Here is an 18,800-nt window from a genome sequence, read left to right on the forward strand (position 1 = left end):
TGAACATTCTGTCAGGAATCTAAGCGTTTTCTCTGAACCCTTAACAGTTCTTAGCTTTTCTACAGCGAGATTCCTAAATGGGGCTGTAGGCTGTGAGAGCTGAGACCAGGCCTGAGGAAGTAGAACCCACAGAAGGGCCACCATGGGCATCTGTCCCCCTACCTCCCGTGCCCACCACGCCCAGGTAAGGGTCCCGGGCGCAGGAGCACCACCACCATCCTGGAGGGGAATGCGTAGCAGGTTCCTGAACGGGGGTGAGCAGAAGCCGCTGCGGCGACCAGACCCCCCCAACACCTTGCCGGGGGACGCGGGGGGAGGGGCTGGCCACCCCAGGTCTGGGCTAGAAGCTCCTGTCAAAGGCTTCTACATACCTCAGGTGTGCCCGAGGCACCCACTTGATGCCTCCCAAAGCTCCACGTCACTCAGCGCCCACCTCCAGGGCCTCTTGGAGCCCCACCCCCACGCGAAGCTCAGCCCATGGGGCCTGAGGGACCCTCCCAACGGGGCCACCCTGTGGCCATCCTATCGGAAGGGCCACAGTCTCTCTCTCAGTGGGCAGAGCCTGCGCCCACCCCCGCCGGCCCGCCAGGAGGAAGGAGCAGCTCTTGGCCTCACGTGCACTTCCCTTTTATTGGCACTTGGGGACGGTGGTCCTAGGCGTGTGGGCCGCGGCCCCCCGGTGCTGGCACCAGACTTGTACTCAATTCATGCCTGCTGGGGAGCAAAAGGCCCAGTGAGCAAACCCACAGCAACTGGGAAAAGGGTCAAAGAGCCGCCACCACCCCTTTATTTTTAACAAGCGGCACGTCAAGTCCATGATCATGTCAACGGCCAGAACCCACAGCTCAGAGCGTCCTCTGTGCGCACAGTGAGGAGGAATGGAAACAGACATGGAGCGGGGTGGCTCCCCGAGGGGCCGGTGGGGGACAGGCCAGCTCCCGCGAGTCCAGCACGCCCCTCCTGCCCACCGCCCCCTGCCACCCCCACCCAGAGCAAACATTCAGGGAGGGGACAACAATGGGCACCAGGAGTCCAGGTTTAAAAAAAAATCACTAGTTCTACAGAAACATGAATCGTAACAGTAAAGAAACTTGAATTTAGGGGGGGGAGGGGCATCCTGTGACCCAGGACCCTTCCTCGGCTGGAAAAACCCATTTCCAGCACAGTTGGTGGGCACTCAGGTGTGCCTTACTTCAGATCTACGCAGGGCAAGTGTTTCGTGGAAACAAGTCCATCGGCGGCAGCTGTGACCCAGGGGACCCCTCAGGGCTGTAGGACCCAGTCCTGAGCTGGCTCTGCTCACCTTGGCCTAGGCCGCGTACTGCTTCTTTCTCTTCGTTTTCTCAGGCTCTGCAAGTAAAAGTTCCAGTTTCCTCTTGGAGAGGCTCAGCTTGGGTCCCTTGTCCTTCTCACCCCCGAGTCTGGGTGGTGGCCGGGTGGCTCTGGTTCTGCTCTGTGCCGGGCGGCCTGGCTCCAGGGGACCCGTGGCGGGGAGGAGGGGGCCAGCTGCCCTGGGCCACGGGTCCTCGGTCATCCTCCAGTCTTCCGGCGACCCCGAGCGCCGGGTAGCCCGGCCTCGAGTCTCGGGGCTGCTGGCCTCCACGGGCTGCATATCCACGTCGTTGGCCTCAAGAGACGTGGGGCCCCGGCTGGCCGCTCTCAGCGGGAGGTCTGCGGTTTTGGACGAGCGAGGGTCTTCTAAGCTAACTTCTCCCGCACGCCCGCACCTGAGCGCGTGGGAAGGCCCAGTACCATTCGCGTCACCTGGAGAACAGTCACTGTGGCTGGAGGCCAGGTGACCGGGGGGATCTTCTGAATCGCCATCGAAAGGATCTAAAAACTGAGCACAAAACGATTTCTGAGCCAGACGGCAACCTCCACCAGGAGAAAGTGCAACACGCCCCTCCCACACACAGATTATTTCTCCCAGCACTGATGCTGGCAGACTCTGCCAACGCGTCTGCTTCGCGAACAATAAAAAATGCCTTAGACGGGGACCACTGCTGATTTCGGCTCCAGCCCTGATCTCAGGGTCATGGGATCAAGCCCCACAAAGGGCTCCATGCTCACAGCAGAGTCTGCTTGTCTCACTCCCTTCCCTACCCTCCCTAACCCTAACGTCCCTGCTTCAAAAATAAATGTTTTTCAAAAATGCATTAGGGCCGCCTGGGTGTCTCAGTGGGCTAAGCCTCTGCCTTTGGCTCAGGTCATGATCTCAGGGTCCTGGGATGGAGCCCCACATCGGGCTCTCTGCACAGCTTCCTCCTCTCTCTCTGTCTGGCTCTCTGCCTGTTTGTGATCTGTCTGTTAAATAAATAAATAAAATCTTTTAAAAAAAAATGCATTAGACAACTATCTCCTCACATCCCAAAAGCTTGAGGGTCCGCTACCACTGGGCGCCCATCACTTAAAGCCCTTGTCCCAGGACTGCGCACCAGCCCCGCCAGCCGGGTCCACACGGCCCAGCCCACCCCGGGGTCTGAGCTCACTTCCTCCCAACATCCGGTTCCTGGCTCACCCCACCCTGTTCCTGACCGCCTGCCACCCCCATGCACAGGGCTGGCCAGAGGCAGAAGGGAGCGTTCGGGGGCAGAGTTCATGGTTTTCAAAGTGCCCCGTTTCTGAGCAGCAGCCGTGGGTGACACAGCCCATCTTCCTCGGCAGCCTCCTACCTCTGTGACCACCTGAGGGGGCCCCTGGAGCTTTTTGGACCTCGAGTCCCACGGCTCCTCGCTGCTGACCTTGACCGGATTTCCCAGCTCTTACTCCAGCTTTTCCCCTCTCTGCATCTGTGCTCTTGACTGAGCAGCTCTGGCATTAAAGGTCTCTCTCCAGGGACATCTGAGTCCCCGCAACCGACCGCTGTCCCTTCCTGCGTTAACTGCGGGGAGCTGCACCCCGTGAATCTCCAGGCCAGGCTGAGACCTCCTCCCAGATACACCCACGGACCCCTGAGGTCCCTGCTGGTCAGCCAGTTGGAAGGGTTTCACTCCCCGTGGAGCCGCGGGCAGAAACGGCCCAGGAGTCAACTCTCATGTGGGGAGTAAAAACCTGCCGAGGGGCTCATTTCTCCCGTGGACAGGTGACATGGTCACATATGCACCACCCCCCAAAACGGTAAAAATAAAAATAGTTTCACACCATAATCTGTGGACAACTCTAATCATTTCAGATTCAGAAATGGGCAGAATTGGGCTTCACAGAGCCAGCATCATGGGGCCCCATGGCAGAGCAGTCCCCAGCCCCACGAGGCCTCGAGGCCCAGACTAGAGGGAGCGTGTGGGGGACAGTGAGGGGCTCACCCCTCACATAAACTAACAGAGTCCGGCCTCGCAGACAGAGAGGCCCAGCGGGGCAGGCGATCCCTGGCCACATGGCTAGGGTTAGACCCCGGGATCTTTAAACTCCACGAGACCACATGTCAGCTACACCTGGATTACTGATTTTAATTATTTTTTTAAGATTTTATTTATTTATTTATTTATTTATTTGACAGAAATCACAAGTAGGCAGAGAGGCCGGCAGAGAGAGAGGGCGAAGCAGGCTCCCCACTGAGCAGGGAGCCTGATTCGGGACTCGATCCCAGGACCCTGAGACCATGACCTGAGCCAAAGGCAGAGGCTTTAACCCACTGAGCCACCCAGGTGCCCCCTGATTTTGATTTTGATTGCAACAGATGCTGAGGGGTGACTGGCTGGCTCAGTGGGGGAGCCTGTGGCTCTTGATCTCGGGGTTGGGAGTTCAAGGCCCACACTGGGCATAGAGATGACTTAAAAATAACATCTTTGGGGTGCCTGGGAGGCTCAGGTAGTTGAGCATCTGACTCTTGTTCTCAGCTCAATCATGACCTCAAGGTCCTGAGATCAAGCCTTGTGCCAGCTCTGTGCTCCGTGGGGGGTCTACTTGAGGTTCTCCCTCCCTCTCCCTCTCCCCCACACCCGCTTGTGGGCACGCACATGCTCTCACTCTAAAAATTAATAAATCTTTTAAAAAAATAAATAAAATATTTTTTAAAAAATCTATTTTAACAGAAAGAGACAGTGAAAGAGGAAACACAAGCAGGGGGAGTGGGAGAGAGAGAAGCAGGTTCCCCGCGGAGCAGGGAGCCCGATGCGGGGCTCGATCCCAAGACCCTGAGATCTTGATCTGAGCCGAAGGCAGAGGCTTAACAACTGAGTCACCCAGGCACCCCAATAAAATAGATTCTTTAAAAAATAATAATAGGGGCGCCTGGGTGGCTCAGTGGGTTAAGCCTCTGCTTTCGGCTCAGGTCAAGATCTCAGGGTCCTGGGATCGAGCCCCGCATCGGGCTCTCTGCTCCGCGGGGGGCCTGTTTTCCTTCCTCTCTCTCTGCCTGCCTCTCTGCCTGCTTGTGATCTCTGTCTGTCAAATAAATAAATAAAATCTTTAAAAAAATAATAGTAATAATAATATGGGGCGCCTGGGTGGCTCAGTGGGTTAAGCCGCTGCCTTCGGCTCAGGTCATGATCTCAGGGTCCTGGGATCGAGTCCCGCATCGGGCTCTCTGCTCAGCGGAGAGCCTGCTTCCCTCTCTCTCTCTCTCTGGCTGCCTCTCCGTCTACTTGTGATTTCTCTCTGTCAAATTAATAAATAAAATCTTTTAAAAAAAATAATAATAATAATAGTAATAATAATAATAATAATAATAATAAACTGAGGCACTCGGGCGGCTCTTGTAAAACACAGTACCTCAGACTTCCCCATCACAAAAGAGCACACACAAGCAGGCCCCAAACCACTCTCCTTGGAAAGGCCTGCTTGCAAGTTCGACCTGTGGCTGGTTCTGGGGACTTGACATCGGGGACAGCTCCACCAGCCCCTCAAGGGGTAGAGGGGCTCTTGGCTCATTCTGTCACGTACCTCCCTCCAGATACCTTCAATTAAGTCCATGTGATTCTTTTTGTGATTGGCCTGGAGAAATTAAAAAAAAAAAAAAATGCTGAATAATCCTTTCTAGGATGGCAGGCAGACCGATAGCAGGTAGTGTCCTAGGGCCAGGGACCGAGGGACGGCAGCTGTTCCCGCCACACCGGACCCTCAGAGGAAGGCAGCCCTTGGAGGGTGGGCAAGAGGCACCTCCTGGTTTAAGGGACTAAAATGAGAACCTGGGCCGCCGGGAATAGGAGAAGGAGGACCAGGAATGCGGCGAGAAGGCGGCCGGATGCGGTCCCCGTCTCACTGGGAACAGAAAACCCTGCACTCGTTCTAAACCCAAACTAGAAGATCATGGTAGATTCTAGATTATCTGTCTTAACTCCTTCCTTCCTTTATAGGAGCTGAGGCCAGACAGCGGCCAGGCCTTGCTCAGGGCCCTCTGAAGAACCCCGGGGCTTGTATCAGATGTTCTAAAACCCTCCCCAAGGACCCCAGGCTTCTGGGGAAAAAGGCTTTTGTTTTTTCTTGATCAAAACGAAGGAGTTTGAACCCACTGACATTTCAGCAGGGAAGAAAGACCCATAATGATTTCACCAGGAACCACCGAGAAGAGCCGCCAGGACGCCTGGTCCGGGGATCACAGGTCGCCCGGTGCCCCCCACCCCCGCCCCCGGCACCCCCAGGAGGGCCAGGGCGGTGAGAGTACCTTGAAGCGATGGAGTGTGTTTCTCTGCCTCTTGCGGAAGCCAGCCCTGGTGCTGGCGGAGCTGAAGGCCACCCTGATGCAGGTGGGGCGGCCGGACCTCAGACCGGCCATGGCTTGGGAGCCAGCTATGATGGACTTTTCACTGCACTGGAAAACATCTCACTTGACATTACTTGTCCTCACGAGGACAAAGCCCAGGCTGGGGTGGGGGAGGGGCAGCCTCCCCAAGGGCAGGCACCCAGCAGGAGGGCGTCCCCCGGGAGCTATCTGGCAGTTTGTCCAAGTCAGATCTACCTGCCCCAGAGGTGAACTGTACTGGGTTCCACCTTGCCAAGACAAATCTAGGGGTGTCTTCAAAAAATTTTGTGGTTAACCCTCTGGGGCCAGCTGGTGGTGGGGATGTCTAGCCTGTGAGCGTTCCGTCCGTGTGGGGAAAGCCCTGGGCCCCCAGAAGCTCCATCCACCCGAGCTTAGTGGGAAGGTCAGATTCATTGACCCTGAAAATTCCAGAATGGAACCCACCACCCAGTTCAAATGTCTTCTCCCTTTATTTTAACAGATGAAGCATGTGAACCCAGGTTGGGGACTGACTGACTCACTCACCCAAGTGAACAGAAACCATTCCCCCACCAACCCAGAAGTGTGAGGTTGTTAAAAACAATTAAAAAGGAAAAAAACAACAACAACACAGGGGCTCCTGGGTGGCTCAGTGAGTTAAGCCTCTGCCTTCGGCTCAAGTCATGATCCCAGGGTCCAAGGATGAGCCCCGCATGGGGCTCTCTGCTCAGCGGGGAGCCTGCTTCCCCCCCCCCCGCTCCCCACCGCCTGCCTCTCTGTCTACGTGTGATCTTTCTCTCTGTCAAATAAAACCTTTAAAAATATATATATATGCACCCAAAGGAAAGAGAGAGAGAGAGAGAGACACCAACCACTCTTAAAAAAAACAAAAGAAAAACGTACCCAGAGCACGAGACTGTGAAGCGACGTCGGTGGATTTTCATGTCACTTGCTTCCCTCAGGAATCCTCGTGGGAAGGCACGTGCCAGGCCCTGGGGGAAGCGTCGGTCACAGCGCTGCCCACCTCCCCACCCTGCACCGTTCTGCTTTCCCAAACTAGGCTCCACAGAACACCAGCTCCGGGCAAAGGCAGAGAAACAGGAAAGGCTATAAACCATAGCCCAAAGCACAATACACATTAGCATTTTAAAGGCTGGGAAGGCTGGGGGGGGGGGGATAAAATAAATTAGTCCAGTCAGCCCCTCACCCCCAGGCTTTCCCAACTTTCGATGACCTCGACAGTCTCGAGGCCCACGGGGATTGGTCTGCCGGTTTTCTTAGGAGCACAGGAGGGTGGTGGATTTGGGGAGCGCGTCCACACAGATGCCCTTCCCATCTCGAGGGGATCACTGTGCAAGATCACAGGTGACCTTCTCCCCGCCAGGCTACCCCGCTCATCCTCGGGAAGTCGTCTCGCAAGGCGGCCCACGGTCAAGGACGGGGGTTTGCTCTGCGGCCGGACTGGGGCGCTTGGAAACCCTCAGCGTGGGGGCATGGTCTCCCTGCTCGCTGATGTAGCCAGTCCTTCGGTCGTGACAGGTGGGCTCAGTCGTGTCATACTTGAGTTATAATAAATTCTACGGGACTGGGGGGGCTCCTGGCTGACGTGAGACTCTCCATCTCGGGGCTGTGAGTTCAAGCCCCACGCTGGGTGTACAGAGTAGTTTAAAAAATAAGATATTAATAAATAAACCCATTACTTTGTTCCACTTTTGCCTGGAACTTGTTTGGCCGACTCCTTTGTCCCCGTGACATGTCCAAACCAACTTAGTTTTGATCTCCCAAGGAATACATCCCGCGAGTTTGTTAGGCCAAGTTCAGATAAAAGTTCCCCCAAAGTGAAATTACAACAAGGAGAGGAATCTGAACCCCATATTCTCCTCACTTCCCTGCTGGACGTAGGGGCCAGGGTCATGGCCGGGGGGAGGGCCAACCTCAGATTTTCTAGAGCAGCTGGTTGGCACCAGGTTAAAAGATTATTTTAAGTTAGTTATTTGACAGAGAGAGAGAGAGAGAGCATGACGCTCAAGCACACAAGCAGGGGAAGGGGCAGAGGGAGACAGAGAAGCAGGCTCCCCGCTGAGCAAGGAGCCAGAGGCGGGGCTCGATCCCAGGACCCCGGGATCATGAGCTGAGCTGAAGGCAGACGCTTAATGACTGAGCCACCCAGACACCCCCATACTGCCCTTTCTCACGCAGGTGCACAGTGCCTCACCCGCTGCATCTCCCCCTACTCCCGCCCCTGGGTCCTCCTGCTCTATCTCTGGGTTCCACAGCCCCTTTTGACAGACTTACTCCATCGCCTGCGTTTTTGGCTTCTCTGTCCACAGCTGTGTCCCTGTGTCCCCAAAGCCCGGCCCAGCACCGAGCACGAAGCTGATGCTCAGCAGATATTTCCGGGGTGCACGCGTCCGTGCATATCCCACAGACCCCGCACCCCCAGATGCGCCCCTGCCTTCACAGCCTCCAGCACACCATGCATTCTGCCAAAAGCAGATTCCTTGCACACCCTGCCAGGGGGCGAAGGGTCCGTGCAGCAATCTGACGTTTGTTACAAGCTGAACTTCTGACCAACTTCCCTAACAAAGGGCTAACATTCTCCCTTTGTAAACAGAATGTTTGGGCACCTTCAGGAAATGCTGAATAAATAGAAAAGAAAATTTGTCATGAAGTGAAATGCCAGCAAGGGAGGAAGAGGAACCGATGACGGGCCGGTTCCTTCCCCGGCAACCCAGAGCCCCAGAGCCCGGGTGACCTCCTCTCCTCTCGGGGAGGCGGGACAAGGAGCCGCCCAAGCCCTCACCTTAGTTTCCAGCTCCCTGGGACCCGCCCCAGTCCCCGGTCCTTCCAGCCCTGGAACCGCGCCCAGGAGGAGTGGCCCTGGGAGGGGCTGGGGGACAAGTCAGCTCCCCAGCTGAAGGCTCCTACCTGGAATCCGGGGGCATCCAGGAGCGGGGAGCGGCAAACGGAAGGTGGCGGTGAAGTCCAGAAAGCTTCCAAGACGGGGGCCGTGCGGGGAGACGCTATTCTGCAGGGAGGAAGGAACAGAGCACAAGCGCAATGATTTTGGTTTTTTTAAGATTTTATTTATTTATTTGACAGAGCTCACAAGGAGGCAGGGAGGCAGGCAGAGAGAGGGGGAGAAGCAGGCTCCCCGCTGAGCAGAGAGCCCAATGCGGGGCTCGATCCCAGGACCCTGGATCATGACCTGAGCCGAAGGCAGAGGCTTAACCCACTGAGCCACCCAGACGCCCCAGCACAGTGATCTTTTAACAGAGGATCTTAGCAAGTCTGTGTTCAAGATCTAGAAAAAAATAAAAAATATGGTGACCTGCTTCTCCGGCCCCCACCCCCATCCTCAACCCGAAGGTCAGAATTCAGAACAGGTTTGCCCTAAGTTAACCACTAACTGACCTTGGTACTTAAGTCAATTTTGCATTTCTGCTTTAAAGGAAACATGTGTTTTAAAAGTTCTCTCTTGGGGCACCTGGGTGGCTCAGTGGGTTAAACCTCTCTGCCTTTGGCTCAGGTCATGATCCCAGGGTCCTGGGATTGAGCCCCGCATCGGACTCACTGCTCAGCGGGGAGCCTGCTTCCTCCTCTCTCTCTGCCTGCCTCTCTGCCTACTTGTGATCTCTGTCTGTCAAATAAATAAATAAAATCTTAAAAAAAAAAAAAAAGTTCTCTCTTGGGGTGCCTGGGTGGCCCAGTCGTTAAGCATCTGCCTTCAGCCCAGGTCATGATCCAAGGGTCCTGGGATGGAGCCCCGTGTCAGGCTCCCTGCTCAGCGGGGTGTCTGCTTCTCTCTCTCCCTCTGCTCTTCTGTGTGTCCTCTCTCAAATAAAATCCTTTAAAAAAGTTCCCCCAAAAAGATATTTTAAAAGTTCTTTAACATTCATCAACCTCAACTGTTCTAGTTCAAGAATAGACCCCCTCTCCTTGCAATAAGATTTGCTCTGAAAGAGTTCTCAAACTTCTCTTCCCCAAAAGCGGATTTTAAGAGGATTGGCTTTATTGAGGGCAGGTCAACCAAAGCAATGTGGGCTGGCATCTCACAGGGTGCTTCTTTTTTTAATTTTTTTTTTTTAATTTATTTGACAGAGAGAGAGAGACACAGCAAGAGTGGGGGGAACACAAGCAGCCGGAATGGGAGAGGGAGAAGCAGGATTCCCGCTGAGCAGGAAGCCTGATGCAGAGCTTGATCCCAGGACCCTGAGATCATGACCTGAGCTGAAGGCAGACACAGACACATAGTGACTGACCCCCCAGGCGCCCCTCACAGGATGCTCTTACCTTTATTTTTCTACCCCCTTGAAAGAAACTAAGATCTGGTCCAGACTCCACATCTCTGAGCTCCTTTCCTGGCCCAGGAGCCCGGGAGAGCAGGAAACCCTGGAGGGTCAGGGTCAAACCACCCACGGCCCCAAGGCGCACACACTCTGGGTCCTTCAGACGCATTCCTTTTCGGGACAACTTCAAGTCATTCCCGAATCCCTGGGCCAGGGTCGGTGCCCAGGAAATATCCCTAAACGTGTAATAGTGTAAAGTGAAGTCAGAGACTGAACATGATCCCCGTTCCTACCCACACACAGAACAGCGCACGGCTCCAAGCACACCGGCCCCACCTTCACCTGATGAGGCTCTTGGCAGGCTCTGGGGGGTAAGAGGGTCTGTACGTCAATGTACAAACCAGAGGTGTTTCTCTTTCTTTTTTTTTTTTTAACCGATTTTTTTCATTTTAAAGAAAGAGTGTGTGAGCAAGGGAAGCAGAGGGAGAGGGGAAGGAGGAAGAATCGTGAGCGGGCTCCCCGCTGAGTGTGAAGCCCAACGGAGGACAGGGTCCATCCAACAGCAGGACCCACGCCGAAACCAAGAGTCAGACGCTCAACCCGCTGAGCCACCCAGGCGCCCCCACCAGTGTTGACTATTAAGGTGGACACCTTCATTCCATACTTGATATTATTTTGACTACTTTTTTAATGTAATTATGCTGAGATACAATAAAAAGGAAAGAAAGTGGCTTTTTTCATTTTGCAATCTCTTGTCCCTTATGCCACCTGGAAAGAAGTCATAACTTACAAATCCAGGGACACCCGGCTGGCCCAGTCAGTAAAGAATGCGACTCTTGATGTCCGGGGTCGTGAGTCTGAACCCCACGTTGGGCAAAGAGATTACTTAAAACAAAACTCAAGGACTCTTGAAGACAATGTTGACCAAGCTCTAAAGGGAAAACAATTTAGATGAAGCCAGTTCTCATCCTACCTTGGATCCGTGAGTCAGCCTTTCCAAAGCCCCTGTGCTTGCATCAGAATCCATCAGATCACAAAGTTCTACAACCAAAATAAGAACAGCCATTCACACAGAAGGAATTCACAGAGAAGCCAGAGCACAGGACCTCTGGGATTTCTTATTTCTTATTTTAAATCAGTTTGCTCTAGAGGAAATGACAGGTTAAAATAATATTTTGGAGAAATACTGTGTAGCTTTGCAGACAGGACCCCAGGGTAATTCCCAGGTGTCCTACAATTTTCCCGTGGGTTTGCCGGGAGGGAGGGGAAGGTATCCACACTTCTCAAGCACAAGATGTTTACTGTCTGAGGGCAAAGCAACGGGTCAACCCAGGGCCAGGCTCCCACCCAGACCCTGGACTGGACCCTGGGCAGAGCTGGCGCAGCCCCACGTCCCCACGACCCCATCCAGGTCACGGGAGGGAGGCCGGGGCGCCCCTTCTTAGGCGCTGGCACTTCCTGCCTGGGGGAAACGGAGGAGCCCCCCCCCCCCAGTCCTCCCCTCACATCAGGGACTCACTGCCCTGCAGGTCTGACTCCCGAAGATGGGACCTTCCTCCATAACGGGAAGCAAAGGGCGGTCTCCAAGGTAAGGGGTCCAGACCCAGGGGGCGGGACACCACCCCCGCCCGACGAGGAAGACCCGCCTCACTTCCACGGGGCAAGGGCCCCCCACGCAGGATCTAGCCCCGGTGCCGGCCCCTTCCCGCGCGAGGAAGCCCAGCCGCGCCCCGCCCCTGCCCTGCGGCTTCGGCGGCGCCGGGCCCGGCCAGGTGCTGCGGGGAGAGGGGCCGCGGGTGGCGGCGGCTTGGATGGCCGCGCGCACCTGCCCGACGCACCTGCGCCCACCTGCCCGGGACCCGGACTGGGGCTGGGGCTGGGCCGGGATAGCAGCCCCCGAAGCCCCGAAGTGGGAAGGAACTGGCTCCTCGGGGCGACTCCGGTAGGGCGTGCTGTCACTCGCGTCGGGGACACCGGGAAGGGGCTCGGGCGGGTGGGCCCGGATGACGCTTCTCGGGCGCAGCCGAGGCCGGGCGCGCAGGGCACCGCCGGCCGCTGCAGACTCACCTTCTGAATAGCATGTCCATTTTGTCCCCGGAGTGATCGTCGCCGAGCCCCGAAGGGGGTCTGCGGGCCGGACCTGTGTGACGTCACGGCCATCTCCGCGGCGACCCGCGAGCCGTCCCTCCCGCCTGACCCAGCCCCGCAGGCGCCCGCGCCCCTGCGCCCCGCGGCTCGGATCCGCCCTCCCGCGCTGGCTCGCGGCCGGGGACGCCCGTCTAAGCACATGATTTTGTCACAAAACCTTGAGTGACTCTCCCGTGCCCCGGGACGACGTCCGAACCTTTTAACGCGCCCACCCGGCCACCCGCTCCGGCTGTACCTGAGACCACTCCCACCTCTCCTTCCAGATTCCGGATGAAGCCCAGCCCCTCGCTTCCCAACCACCCACAGCTGGGACCTCTCTGGGGAAATTCTCTCTTCACCCTGCCCCACCCCTGGCTTAAGCTTTGGAGCTGAGTTTGGCACCTCCTCCAGGAAGCCTTCCTGGATGTCCTCTGCATTCCCATAGCAGGCCAGATCAGCCTGTGCCGAAGTTTCCTGTGGATTTCTACGGACTCACAAGACTCGTGGATGAGCATACCGGTTCGGAACCCAAGGCCCTTCCCCCCTCCAACTCACCCCCCACCATGCCCAGCACAGTAGCTGCTCAAAAATGTATTTTGAGGGACACCTGGGTGGCTCAGTCCCTTAAGCATCTGCCTTCAGCTCAGGTCATGATCCCAGGGTCCTGACATTGAGTTGAGTCCCACATGGGGCTCCATGCTCAGTGGGGAATCTGCTTCTTCCTCTACCCTCTCCCAGTGCCTGCTCTCTCTCAAATAAAATCTTTAAAAAATAAAGATGTATGGTGTACCTGGGGGGCTCAGTGGGTTAAAGCCTCTGCCTTTGGCTCAGGTCATAATCCCAGGGCCCTGGGATTGAGCCCCACATCAGGCTCCCTGCCGAGCAGAGAGCCTGATTTCTCCTTTCTCTCTGCCTGCCTCTCAGCCTACTTGTGATCTCTCTCTGTCAAATAAATAAATAAATCTTAAAAATAAAAAGATGCGGAAAAAAATAATAAGGATGTGTGTGTGTGTATATATATCTATACATATGTGTATGTGTATAGATATATACACACACACACATACACAATAATTATTACTTTGCCATAAAAATGAATGAGATCTGGCCATTTATGACAATATGGATGGACCCTGATGGCAGTATGTTAAGTGAAATAAGTCAGTCAGAAAAACACAACTACCATATGACTTCACTTATATGTGGAATCTAAAAACAAAACAAAACAAATGAAAACAAAAAAATAGATCCATAAAGGGGCGCTTGGGTGGCTCAGTGGGTTAATCCTCTGCCTTCAGGTCAGGTCATGATCTCAGGGTCCTGGGATCAAGCCCTGCATTGGGCTCTCTGCTCATCGGGGAGCCTGCTTCCTCCTCTCTCTCTGCCTGGCTCTCTGCCTACTTGTGATCTCTCTTTGTCAAATAAATAAATAAAGTATTTTTAGAAAGAAAAAAAAAATAGGGGCGCCTGGGTGGCTCAGTGGGTTGAAGCCTCTGCCTTCAGCTCAGGTCATGATCCCAGGGTTCTGGGATCAAGGCCTGCATCGGGCTCTCTGCTCAGCAGGGAGCCTGCTTCCTCCTCTCTCTCTGCCTGCTTCTCTGCCTACTTGTGATCTCTGTCTGTCAAATAAATAAATAAAATCTTTAAAAAAAAAAGAAGAAAGAAAAAAAAAATAGATCCATAAATACAGAAAACAAACCGGTGTTTGCCAGAGAGAAGAGGTGGGGGGATGGGCAAAACAGGTGGAGGAGGGTGGGAGACATAGGCTCCCTATTATGGGATGAATAGGTCAAGGGGACGAAAAGTACCACATAGGGAACATAGTGGTATTGTAATAGCGTTGCAGGGTGACAGATGGGAGCTACACTTGTGGTGCGCACAGTGTGAAATGTAGAATCATCAAATCACTATGTGGTACAGCTGAAACTAATGTAACATTGTGCATCCACTACACTTCAATAAAACGCATACACACAATACTGAGTCTTCCAATCCATGAACATAGGATGTCTTTTCATTTATTAGGTCTTTAATTTCTTTCAACAGTTTTAAGTTCTCAATGTGCAAGTCTTGTGTCTCTTAAATTTATTGCTAAGTATTTTCTTATTTTTGAAGCTATTGTAAGTAGAGCTGTGTCTTAAATTTATTTTTGGATTGTTCATTGTTAGTGTGTAGAAATACAATAGAATTTTGGGGTGACTGGGTGGCTCAGTGAGTTAAGCACCTGCCTTCAGCTGAGGTTATAGTCCCACGGTCCTGGGGTTAAGCCACACGTCAGGCTCCCTGCTCAGCGAGGAGCCTGCTTCTTTCTCTCCCTGCCACCCCTCACCCTACTCTTTCTATCTCTCTCTCAAATAAATAAATAAAATCTCTTTAAAAGTACAATAGATTTTTGTAGATTGATGTATACTAAAACCTTGCTGAACTGGTTCTTCTAATAAGGGTGTGTGTGTGCATCTATTCTCGTTAGTGTTTTCTATATACAAGATTATGCCATCTGCAAATAGAGATAATTTGTACTCCTTCCTGTCCAATCAGGATGCCTTTTATTTATTTACCTTGACCAAGTACTCTGGCTCAAATCTCCAGTACAGTGTTGAACAGAAGTGGTGGGAGTGAGCATCTGGTCTTGTTTTTAATTTTTGCATTTAACTGTAGTACCAAGTACCTTGATTATGTGTGAGTTACAAAGGTAAGTTAAAGATTAAAGACACCTGAGTGGCTCAGTTAGTTAAGCATCCAACTCTTGATTTCAGCTCAGATCATGATCTCAGAGTCATGACTGACCCACCCAAGCCCTTCATAAATAAATAAATTAAAAAAAAAAAAAAGATTCCCAGGAGCCCAGGTGGTTCAGTGGGTTAAGCCACTCCCTTCGGCTCAGGTCATGATCTCAGGGTCCTGGGATGGAGCCCCCAATTGGGATCCCTGCGCAGCTGAGAGCCTGCTTCTCCCTCTCCCTCTGCCACTCCCCCTGGTTGTGATCTCTCGCTCTCTCTCTCTCTCTCTGTGTCAAATAAATAGATAAAATCTTAAAGAAAAAAAAAAAGATTCTTTCTCTCCCTCTGCCCCACCCTCCCTGCTTGCACACACTTTCTCTTTAAAAAAAAAGAAAAAGAAAGAAAGAGAAAATATGAATTACAGATTAAAGGGTGGGGGGCGGGGCTTGTGGCCATGACCAGTTGACAGGACAATGAGAGGCACAATGAGGTTCCATATTCTTCTATCTACTTTGTACCTTTGAAAGTCATGTAATAGAAAATGAGAAAAAGTAAAATAAGGAATACATGGAGCCAGAAAGAAAGAACTAAGGAAATAAAGACAGTAGTAAGGGAAATAGAAGGCCCCCTGAGAAACTGGAGCCCCAGCGGGAATGCTGGAACATTTCTGCTGCTACCATCCAGTTCAAAATACTTTCCTCACCTGGGCCCTAGCCCTGCCTGGTCACTCTGCCCCATGGTGCCAGCAGGCCAATAGGCTAAGACTTATCCCTTAGGTCTCTTTTAACGTAGAGCTGTTTTGTTTTAATGGCACTGATTTGTGGAAGAGGCCAGGCCAAATATCCTGCAGAATGTTCTGGATTTGTTGGGCCTCTTCCTCCAAGTGTTGTTAGGCTTGTCCCTCTATCCCCCACCCCTGTATTTCCTATTAACTAGATTTACCAGGACAGTCCCCTGTTATTGGCCACTTAGACTATATTCAAATTTTCCATACTACAGTCTTGCAAAGAACATTCTTGTACGTTTCTCCCATTTTTTTTCTTTCGACAGAGTGCGTGCGCAAGAGAGGGTGTGCGTCCCCCCAGACTGGGGGGGTGGGGTGGAGGAGGGACTCTCAGAATCTTAATAAGATTTTGTTTTTAAGATTTTATTTATTTATTTGACAGAGAGATCACAAATAGGCAGAGAGGCAGGCCGAGAGAGAGAGGAGGAAGCAGACTTCCTATGGAGCAGAGAGCCTGATGTGGGGCTCGATCCCAGGACCCTGGGATCGTGACCCGAGTCGAAGACAGAGGCTTTAACCCACTGAGCCACCCAGGCGCCCCAGACTCTCAGAATCTCAAACAGGCTCCATGCCCCAGCGTGGAGCCCTTATGCGGGGCTCAATCCCACAACCCTGAGATCATGACCTGAGCCCAAACCGAGTTGGACACTTAACCGACTGAGGTCCTCCAGGGGCCAAAGGGGACATTCTTCATCAGACGCATCAGACTGCTCTCTGCAGGGACTGTACAGGTTCACACTCCCACCCGGGGTGCTCGAGAGTCAAGTACCCAGTTGTCAGACTCTGGCCAAAATGTGGTCATGTCAGACTTAAATTTCTGCCATCCTGATGGATATAAAACGTCCCTCCTTGTGCTTGGTTCTCTTCTTTGTGATCACCAGGCATCGTCTCACCGTCTGCTGAACTTTCTGGCTAAGGGAGGACACTGAGCCAGAAGAATCCACAGGACCCACAGGACTTGCCCAACAGTGTGATTTTCTATACCCACAGCAAAGGCAACTCATATACTATGTATTTTATTGGTTTCATCGATTCAACTATTTTTACTAAATTTTTTGAAAGATTTTATTTATTTGACACAGAGAGAGAGAGAGAAAGAACACAAGGAGGGGGAGCAGCAGGCAGAGGGAGAGGGAGAAGCAGGCTTCCTGCCGAGCAGGGAGCCCGACACGGGGCTTGATTCCAGGACCGTGGGATCATGACCTGAGCCGAAGGCAGACCCTTAACTGACTGAGCCACCCAGGACCCCCTCAACTATTTTTAAAAGCAGACAGCTGAGATGCATGTACAGTTTGCTTCCCATCATGAATGACCCCCGGAGCCATACCACAGGCCCCTGGACAGGACCCTCTGCGTCGCCGCATTCCCTAGCGCCCCATTACTACTCCAGGGGAAGGAGGAGGAAGGGACAGGTGGGGCTAGGTAGGTAGGGAGAGACACGGGACCATGAGATGAGGCCCCCAGAAATCCCAAAAATGTAGAGGTGTGGGGAAACCAGAGATACGGGACAAAGTGGACCACCCTACCCTAGGCGTGGGGGGCTGGGTCATGGGGGGTGTGTCTTTATGTGACCACAAAGAATAACCAGACCCCAAGAAGGCAGTAAGCCTTGGAAGGTGTTACCAGTAGAGGCGTCAAAGGATTTAAGTTCCCTGCTTAGCTTTTTATGAAAGACTGACCCTAAAGGCCCTCGTTGACAACTCGGTCAAGACCCCTCTCGCTCCTGAGAGCTTTTTCTGTATCCCTGTTTAATAAACTTCTATCGCTTTACTCAAAAAGAAAAAAAGCAGACAGCCAAGAGGCACCTGGCTGGCTCAGTCCGTGGCGCGTACAACTCTTGACCTTGGGGTTGGAAGTTCGAGCCCACACTGCGTGCAGAGATTACTTTAAAAAAAGTGAAACGGGGGGCGCCTGGGTGGCTCAGTGGGTTAAGCCTCTGCATTAGGCTGAGGCCATGATCTTAGGGTCCTGGGATCGAGTCCCCCATCGAGCTCTGCTCAGCGGGGAGCCTGCTTCCCACCTCCCCTCTGCCTGCCTCTCTGCCTACTTGTGACCTCTCTCTGTCAAATAAGTAAATATATAAATCTTAAAAATAAATAAATAAATAAAAAGGGGCACCTGAGGGGCCCAGTCAGTTAAGCACCTGACTCGTGATCTCAGTGTTGTGAGTTCAAGCCCCACACTAAATTACTTAAGTCTACCGAAAAAAAAAAGAAAAAAACTTTAAAAAAAAGATGGATAGATGATTCATCCTTTTTTTTTTTAAATTCTGGTTTTGGGGTGTCTGGGTAGCTCAGCTGAGTAACTGCCTTCAGCTCGGGTCATGATCCTGGGGTCCTGGGATCGAGTCTCAAGTCTTGCATCGGGCTCTCTGCTCAGCTCAGGGCGGGGGAGGGGGGTGCCGTCAGCTCCTCCTGCCGTCCCCCTGCTCCTTCCCCGGCTCACTCTTTCTCTCTCAAATAAATAAATAAAATCTTTTTTAAAAATAAGAATAGGGGCGCCTGGGTGGCTCAGTGGGTTAAGGCCTTGGCCTTCAGCTCAGGTGTGATCTCCGGGTCCTGGGGTGGAGCCCCGCATCAGGCTCTGTGTTCAGCAGGGGGCCTGCTTCTCCACCCCCTCTGCCTGCCTCTCTGCCTATTTGTGATCTCTCTGTCAAATAAACAAAATCTTAAGAAAAAATAAGAATAAATAAAAAATAAATTCTGATTTTTTAAAAAGATTTTGTTTATTTGACACAGAGAGAGAGATCACAAGTAGGCGGAGAGAGAGAGAGAGAGGAAGGGAAGCAGGCTCCCCGCTGAGCAGAGAGCCCGATGTGGGGCTCGATCCCAGGACCCTGAGATCATCATGACCTGAGCCGAAGGCAGAGGCTTTAACCCACTGAGCCACCCAAGTACCCCTTGCTAATTTTTTTAAATCTGGAATTTAAAAAAAGGAAGAGTGTTGCTTTGGGGACTACATGTGAAGTGCTAGGACGCCCGTGGTCAAGCAGAGAGAGGCCTTGAAGACCCTCCCTCAAAAGCTAACTCGAGGCGAGCAGACAGATGCGCTTGGCCGACCATATGCTCAGCTGCTGCAGCTCTGCCACGACGGCCTGGAATCTTCGCTGGGAGTCGGATGTGCTATTAATACATGGTGACTCACTAAAAGCTCGGCTTCCTGGAACGTTCTCCCCAGGGAGGAGGAGCCCTGTTCCTGCCTATAGAAGAATCCTCTGAAAT

At 52.9% G+C, this 18,800-nt stretch overlaps 1 protein-coding gene across 4 annotated transcripts; it reads right to left on the bottom strand.

Moving 5' to 3' along the window:
• Positions 1-611: 611 nt before the first annotated feature.
• LOC132000269 (uncharacterized) lies at positions 612-12,188 on the bottom strand. Of its 4 annotated transcripts, none has more exons than XM_059374006.1 (8): positions 12,016-12,188; positions 10,922-10,989; positions 8,588-8,687; positions 6,563-6,651; positions 5,603-5,749; positions 4,882-4,932; positions 1,304-1,840; positions 612-711 (listed from the first exon to the last, which is right to left on the bottom strand). In XM_059374006.1, the coding sequence occupies exons 5-7, from the start codon at positions 5,711-5,713 to the stop codon at positions 1,310-1,312; spliced, it is 693 nt and encodes a 230-aa protein (XP_059229989.1). In that variant the 5' UTR covers positions 5,714-5,749; positions 6,563-6,651; positions 8,588-8,687; positions 10,922-10,989; positions 12,016-12,188; the 3' UTR covers positions 612-711; positions 1,304-1,309. The 4 variants fall into 4 exon arrangements, with proteins under 4 accessions (XP_059229989.1, XP_059229991.1, XP_059229988.1 ...); XM_059374008.1 differs by having other exon boundaries at positions 612-714; XM_059374005.1 differs by having other exon boundaries at positions 612-1,840.
• Between the last annotated feature and the right edge of the window lie 6,612 nt (positions 12,189-18,800).

This window comes from Mustela nigripes, chromosome 13 (genome assembly GCF_022355385.1).
Source record: "Mustela nigripes isolate SB6536 chromosome 13, MUSNIG.SB6536, whole genome shotgun sequence".
NCBI classification, from domain to species: Eukaryota; Metazoa; Chordata; class Mammalia; order Carnivora; family Mustelidae; genus Mustela; species Mustela nigripes.